We start from the raw sequence: 7877 nt of genomic DNA, 5'->3' as shown, positions 1-7877 counted from the left end.
TTGGGACACTGTGTGGCACAATGTGAACTGATGGCACTGTGCCATAATGTGAATAGGAAGGCACTGTGTGGCATAAAATGAACATGGGACACTAAGTAACATAATGTGAACATGGGGCACTGTGTATCATAAATAAAACAGAGAAACTGTGGCATAATGTGAACTGAAGTCACTGTTACATAATGGGGACTGGTAAAAAGTTATTGGCGGTTTCATTCTAACAATCTCTCGATAGGAAAACTGGTGTGACATGACAATTTTAGCATCTTGTTCTGTGTGTTCTGTATTTATCTATTACATTTAAAAATAATCTACATAGACTAGTCTCTAATAAATAAACAGCCACACTAATATGTTGCAGTAGCAAACTGTTTTGCAAACAAAAAGAAATGGAAAAAATACTATGTGTGGAGGCATACTTAAAGAAAAAAAGACCAAAATAAATAAAATGTTTCTGTTTCTAAAATATAACCTTTATTAAAATTATAAAAAAAAAGTTTTGCGGACAAAAAACTAATATTTTATTTAGAATAAGTATGTGAAATATTGGTTCTGATAATTACAGTATGTTAAAAGCTTACATGTGCTAATAATAAAGATTAAACGTAAAAAAACAAAACATAAAACAAAACATAATTGTCAAGTCAGCGCGGTTAATACGAAAATATCCATAGTGACCCAGTTATTACTTTGCAACTGACTATGCTCTCTCATATTTTCAATTTAAAAGAAAACTATGCCTAGGAGATAAGTAAATATCACTGGTGGGAATGCATACAAGAGGAATTTTTTGACTCAAAGTGTAACCCACTATTTAACCAGTGCCACAAAAAAGATTGGCATAGCAATATTGTGTTCAGGATAGGGCAGTAAAAATGTGTGTTGTGTGCTTGGTACCACAAATTTGAGTACTCAGATCTGCTCGTTGTGTGGAGGACCTGGAAGGCTATGCTTTTTGTGGATTATCCCTTTGTTGGCAAGTTAGTCCAGTATTATGGAAAAGGTAATTCCAGGACAAGTTTCAGAGGGGATAATGGTTGCAGAAGTGGTATATCCAAGGGTAAGTTGCATAAGAGATGATGGTATTGAGCAAATAGTGGATGATACAGTAGTAGTTCATGGCGATGGTAACAGACAGACATCTTGAGCTTCCAAACACTTGCTACAAAGTTGTGAGAGGAAAATTGTTAATATTGAAAAAAGAATGTAAGTTACAGTTAGGGTTATTTCTATAAAAGGTTATACAGGTTGAGTATCCCATATCCAAATATTCCGAAATACGGAATATTCTGAAATACGGATTTTTTTGAGTGAAACTGAGATAGTGAAACCTTTGTTTTCTGATAGCTCAATGTACACAAACTTTGTTTAATACACAACGTTATTAAAAATATTGTATTAAATAACCTTCAGGCTGTGTGTATAAGGTGTATATGAAACATAAATGCATTCTGTGCTTAGACTTGGGTCCCATTGCAATGATATCTCATTATGGTATGGAATTATTCCAAAATACGGAAAAATCCGATATCCAAAATATTTCTGGTCCCAAGCATTTTGGATAAGGGATACTCAACCTGTACATGGTTATAGACAGTCAGTTTTAGGTGAATTATAGGTATGTCATTATGTGAGTAAAATTTATAGCAGAATTAATTGAAAAGGTATGTACTCCCTCTCCACTAAATGTAATGTATTTGTGAAGTTATATACTGCATTAAGCAAATATTTTGGGGAGGGAGGGGGGAGTATTGGTGGGCACAGAGGGGGAGAGAGAATTCTAACTTAAGTTAAATGTATTTGCATCTATTGAATATATTGTATTATGTTCATGATGAAGTTATGCTCATATTTCCAAATTTAAATGAATTTTAAGAAATATATTATAAGTTCACAAGGGAAAATTACCTAATGCCTTTAAGTACAAATCAATGTGTGAAATGTTAATGTAGGATGATTCTTTTTTCCTTAGTTCTAGCTAAGGCTGGGATACTTTCTGCCGTTACTTTAACTTCGGACCAGGCTGAAGCGCTTAGCAGTGCTGGTGACTTCCTACCAAAAGATGAGGCTGTTCCCTGCTATATTGAAGAGTTTGAGAAGGATGCTCAGGATGACATAATCGTACTTGGCAGCCTTTCACAGAAACAGGTCAGAGTTAAACAAATATTTCAATAATCTCATTGTTAGCATTACTTTCCATTACTTTTCAGATTTGCTTGCCAGACTTGAACACATACATTATGGCCCACTGACCACTAGTATTCTTAATAAGAATAAACCATTTATGTTTGCGATTTATTCCAGCTCAGTGGTTCTTTGTAGACATAACAACACATGTTGCGTAACATGTCAGAATATTTGAAGATTTTTTTTTTTTTTTTTTGCTATCATCAGCCATGACAAATGTTACGTTATAGGTTATAAATATGCTCAAAATTATTGAAAATTAGTCTAGTACAATGAGTTGAGATTCAGTTGGCAATATAAATTTATATATGTTCACTCATTTCTTAGTCATGTTTTAGTGAAATTAGAATATGCCCTTTTAACAAGAATTTTTTTTTATTTAGCATGATTGTTCGGAAGGTCTGATACTTAGATATACTGTATATATTTTTTCGCTAGAAATACTGTATATTTGTCCACTAGGTTTTTCGCTAATAACTGTCTCCAATAAATACAGTGGTTTTTTTTTTTTAACCATAATCTAAAGTTTGGGTCTCTGGTCATTCTAACTTAAAATATATTAATTGGTAACAGGACATATTACGGGAAAAGAAAAAAAATTAAATTAACACAAATCAGATGTTTTTGATGTTCTTTAAGGCTGATGTTTTAGAATTTAGAAACTACGTGAGACACATGTCTCTATGTTATGTGTTAAACAGAGAGAACACGTGATGGAAAAGGTGAAGCTGCTTTGAGGTCTGTGTATGCTGACCATTTTCATTGAGTGGCATTTGTAAAAATACAAAAACAGTTTAGTAGAAAATTGATTTTCAAAAGACCCTACATTTCTAAAAAGTACTTGACAGTTTTTAAACAAGTATCCCAAATCATCTTCTAATATGCTAATTGTGATCTTGTATCAAGTACCTTAGTAGATTTGGTTGTTTTGTTGGAAATCATACTTTCCTTTTGAGATCCAAAAAATGCAAATTTCCTTTTGGGCATCTCTTTTTTTACACTCTTTCTCAACAAATTTAAGATACAGCCCAAATGCTCCTCATTACAGAGCAATAGAATTCCACACTGTGACTCACATTTTCATAAATTGCTTTTCCTGTTCACTGTAACCAATATAGTGCCACCTAGATTGCTGCTTTAACTGGCATTGCTGTGGGAGTATGAACAACCCATGGAACAATTTAGTCAGTGGTTATGTTAGTCATTTTCGATTTTTACCCTTATAGAGTACTGTGCAAAAGTTTTAGGCAGGTGTGGGAAAAATGCTGCAAAGTAAGAATGCATTCAAAACTAGAAGTGTTAATAGTTTTTTTTTCAATTAACAAAATGCAAAGTGAAAGAACAGAAGAGAAATCTAAATCATTTGCCTTCAAAACAGCATCAATTCTTCTAGGTTTTGTGCAAGTTCTTCAATAACTTGCACAGTTTTTGAAGGAACTCAGCAGAGAGATTGTTCCAAACATCTAGGAGAACTAACTACAGATCTTCTATGGATTTAGGCTTGCTCAAATCATTCTGTCTCTTCATGTAATCCCAGGCAGACTCAATGTTGAGATCAGGGCTCTGTGGGGGTCATATCATCACTTCCAGGACCCCTTATTCTTCTTTACGCTGAAAATGGTTTTACATGACATTGGCTGTATGTTTGGGGTTGCTGTGTGTCACCCCTTTAGAGCTACCATGAACTGTAATGTGACGTTTGTGCCCTTTCCCTGCTAAATGCATCCCTGGCTGGACACTATTAAACTTGCAGCAAAGGGTTAACTGTGCTGCATCTTGTACAGGGACACTGACCAGTCAGCAAGATGTGTATGAACCACAGGGAGAGAGAGATGGCTAGGCTGTGGCAGTTACAGCCTTCTTCAGGGACAGTTGGCAGTTGGACAGTGGCCATTTTAAGAGGACACAGAGCAGTAATTTGGAGCAAAGGGTGCTGTGGAGTAACTTACTCTATTTGGTGGTATTCAGAAGACTCGGTGAGGGGCAGGTACCACAGAGAGAGACTCATGCACTATCACTCACAGAAACATATTACAAGCAGTGAAAGACCCAGTTTTCATTCCTTTTTGGCGAGATCAAACTATAGACTTTACACAGGCATACCAATCAGACAGAAGGATTTAAGCAAGCCTACAGTACATCCAAAGAAGATCTGTGGTTAGTTCTCCAAGATGTTTGGAACAACCTCCCTAGAAGAATTGATGCTGTTTTGAAGGCTAAGGGTGGTTACACCAAATATTGGTTTTATTAATTGATAAAAACAAACTTTTAACACTTCAATTTTGAAAACATTCTTACTTTGCAGTAGTGATGAGCGGGTTCGGATCCTCGGGATCCGAACCTGCCCGAACTTCACCTTTTTTTTCACGGGTCCGAGCAACTCGGATACTCCCGCCTTGCTCGGTTAACCCGAGCGCACCCGAACGTCATCATCCCGCGGTCGGATTCTCGCGAGATTCGTATTCTATATAAGGAGCCGCGCATTGCCGCCATTTTTCACTCGTGCATTGGAGATGATCGTGAGAGGACGTGGCTGGCGTCCTCTCAGTTTCTATGTTCAGTGGATTGCAAAGTGTGCTGCAAATATATGTGCTCAGTCACAGTGTGCTGCAAATATCTGTGCCCAGTGTGCTGCAAGAGCAAATATCTACGTTCTCTGCCTGAAAAACGCTCCATATCTGTGCTCAGTGTGCTGCAAATATCTGTGCTCAGTGTGCTAATTGCTTTATTGTGGGAACTGGGGACCAGCAGTATTATATAGTAGGAGGACAGTGCAGAGTTTTGCTGACCAGTGACCAGTGACCACCAGTATTGTACGTTCTCTGCCTGAAAAACGCTCCATATCTGTGCTGCATTGTAGTATATAGTAGGAGGACAGTGCAGAATTTTGCTGACCACCAGTATAACTATATATATAGCAGTACGGTACATTAGTCAACTGCTCTACCTACCTCTGTGTCGTCAAGTATACTATCCATCCATACCTGTGGTGCATTTCAGTTTTGCACAGTTTGCTGACCACCAGTATATACTATATAGCAGTACGGTACAGTAGGCCACTGCTCTACCTACCTCTGTGTCATCAAGTATACTATCCATCCATACTGTGGTGCATTTCAGTTTTGCACAGTTTGCTGACCACCAGTATATACTATATAGCAGTATGGTACAGAAGGCCACTGCTCTACTACCTCTGTGTCGTCAAGTATACTATCCATCCATACCTGTGGTGCATTTCAGTTTTGCACAGTTTGCTGACCATCAGTATATAATATATAGCAGTACGGTACAGTAGGCCACTGCTCTACCTACCTCTGTGTCGTCAAGTATACTATCCATCCATACCTGTGGTGCATTTCAGTTTTGCACAGTTTGCTGACCACCAGTATATACTATATAGCAGTACGGTACAGTAGGCCACTGCTCTACCTACCTCTGTGTCGTCAAGTATACTATCCATCCATACCTGTGGTGCATTTCAGTTTTGCACAGTTTGCTGACCACCAGTATATACTATATAGCAGTACGGTACAGTAGGCCACTGCTCTACCTACCTCTGTGTCGTCAAGTATACTATCCATCCATACCTGTGGTGCATTTCAGTTTTGCACAGTTTGCTGACCACCAGTATATACTATATAGCAGTACGGTACAGTAGGCCACTGCTCTACCTACCTCTGTGTCGTCAAGTATACTATCCATCCATACCTGTGGTGCATTTCAGTTTTGCACAGTTTGCTGACCACCAGTATATACTATATAGCAGTACGGTACAGTAGGCCACTGCTCTACCTACCTCTGTGTCGTCAAGTATACTATCCATCCATACCTGTGGTGCATTTCAGTTTTGCACAGTTTGCTGTCCACCAGTCTATAATATATAGCAGTACGGTACAGTAGGCCACTGCTCTACCTACCTCTGTGTCGTCAAGTATACTATCCATCCATACCTGTGGTGCATTTCAGTTTTGCACAGTTTGCTGACCACCAGTAAATAATATATAGCAGTACGGTACAGTAGGCCACTGCTCTACCTACCTCTGTGTCGTCAAGTATACTATCCATCCATACCTGTGGTGCATTTCAGTTTTGCACAGTTTGCTGTCCACCAGTATATAATATATAGCAGTACGGTACAGTAGGCCACTGCTCTACCTACCTCTGTGTCGTCAAGTATACTATCCATCCATACTTGTGGTGCATTTCAGTTTTGCACAGTTTGCTGACCACCAGTATATACTATATAGCAGTACGGAACAGTAGGCCACTGCTCTACCTACCTCTGTGTCGGCAAGTATACTATCCATCCATACCTGTGGTGCATTTCAGTTTTGCACAGTTTGCTGACCATCAGTATATAATATATAGCTGTACGGTACAGTAGGCCACTGCTCTACCTACCTCTGTGTCGTCAAGTATACTATCCATCCATACCTGTGGTGCATTTCAGTTTTGCACAGTTTGCTGACCACCAGTATATACTATATAGCAGTACGGTACAGTAGGCCACTGCTCTACCTACCTCTGTGTCGTCAAGTATACTATCCATCCATACCTGTGGTGCATTTCAGTTTTGCACAGTTTGCTGACCACCAGTATATACTATATAGCAGTACGGTACAGTAGGCCACTGCTCTACCTACCTCTGTGTCGTCAAGTATACTATCCATCCATACCTGTGGTGCATTTCAGTTTTGCACAGTTTGCTGACCACCAGTATATACTATATAGCAGTACGGTACAGTAGGCCACTGCTCTACCTACCTCTGTGTCGTCAAGTATACTATCCATCCATACCTGTGGTGCATTTCAGTTTTGCACAGTTTGCTGTCCACCAGTCTATAATATATAGCAGTACGGTACAGTAGGCCACTGCTCTACCTACCTCTGTGTCGTCAAGTATACTATCCATCCATACCTGTGGTGCATTTCAGTTTTGCACAGTTTGCTGACCACCAGTAAATAATATATAGCAGTACGGTACAGTAGGCCACTGCTCTACCTACCTCTGTGTCGTCAAGTATACTATCCATCCATACCTGTGGTGCATTTCAGTTTTGCACAGTTTGCTGTCCACCAGTATATAATATATAGCAGTACGGTACAGTAGGCCACTGCTCTACCTACCTCTGTGTCGTCAAGTATACTATCCATCCATACTTGTGGTGCATTTCAGTTTTGCACAGTTTGCTGACCACCAGTATATACTATATAGCAGTACGGAACAGTAGGCCACTGCTCTACCTACCTCTGTGTCGGCAAGTATACTATCCATCCATACCTGTGGTGCATTTCAGTTTTGCACAGTTTGCTGACCATCAGTATATAATATATAGCTGTACGGTACAGTAGGCCACTGCTCTACCTACCTCTGTGTCGTCAAGTATACTATCCATCCATACCTGTGGTGCATTTCAGTTTTGCACAGTTTGCTGACCACCAGTATATACTATATAGCAGTACGGTACAGTAGGCCACTGCTCTACCTACCTCTGTGTCGTCAAGTATACTATCCATCCATCAGTAGCGTGCGGTGAGGTCAGTGGCTGGGGAGGCACAAGCAGCTACCATCCCCCCCCCCCCCATAGAGGGGAAGAAAAAAAAAAAGCATAGCCCTCCCCCTTTATTCATAAAACCAGCACCAGGCAGAACCAGCCAGGGGGGCGGGGGGGTATTGCCATAGCAGGGGA

The 7877-nt window shown here is 39.6% G+C and overlaps 1 protein-coding gene across 1 annotated transcript in view; it reads left to right on the top strand.

Moving 5' to 3' along the window:
* The first annotated feature begins 1124 nt into the window (after positions 1-1124).
* LOC134929627 (uncharacterized) overlaps positions 1125-7877 on the top strand; it is a 147263-nt gene continuing 140510 nt past the window's right edge. The window contains exons 1-2 of the mRNA XM_063925211.1: positions 1125-1206; positions 1973-2148. Coding sequence (XP_063781281.1) covers positions 1125-1206; positions 1973-2148 — 258 coding nt within the window. The remainder of the gene's footprint in view (positions 1207-1972; positions 2149-7877) is intronic.

The sequence above is a fragment of the Pseudophryne corroboree genome, chromosome 5 (assembly GCF_028390025.1).
Source record: "Pseudophryne corroboree isolate aPseCor3 chromosome 5, aPseCor3.hap2, whole genome shotgun sequence".
Classification (NCBI taxonomy): domain Eukaryota; kingdom Metazoa; phylum Chordata; class Amphibia; order Anura; family Myobatrachidae; genus Pseudophryne; species Pseudophryne corroboree.
This window is presented reverse-complemented; position numbering and strand designations above follow the sequence as displayed.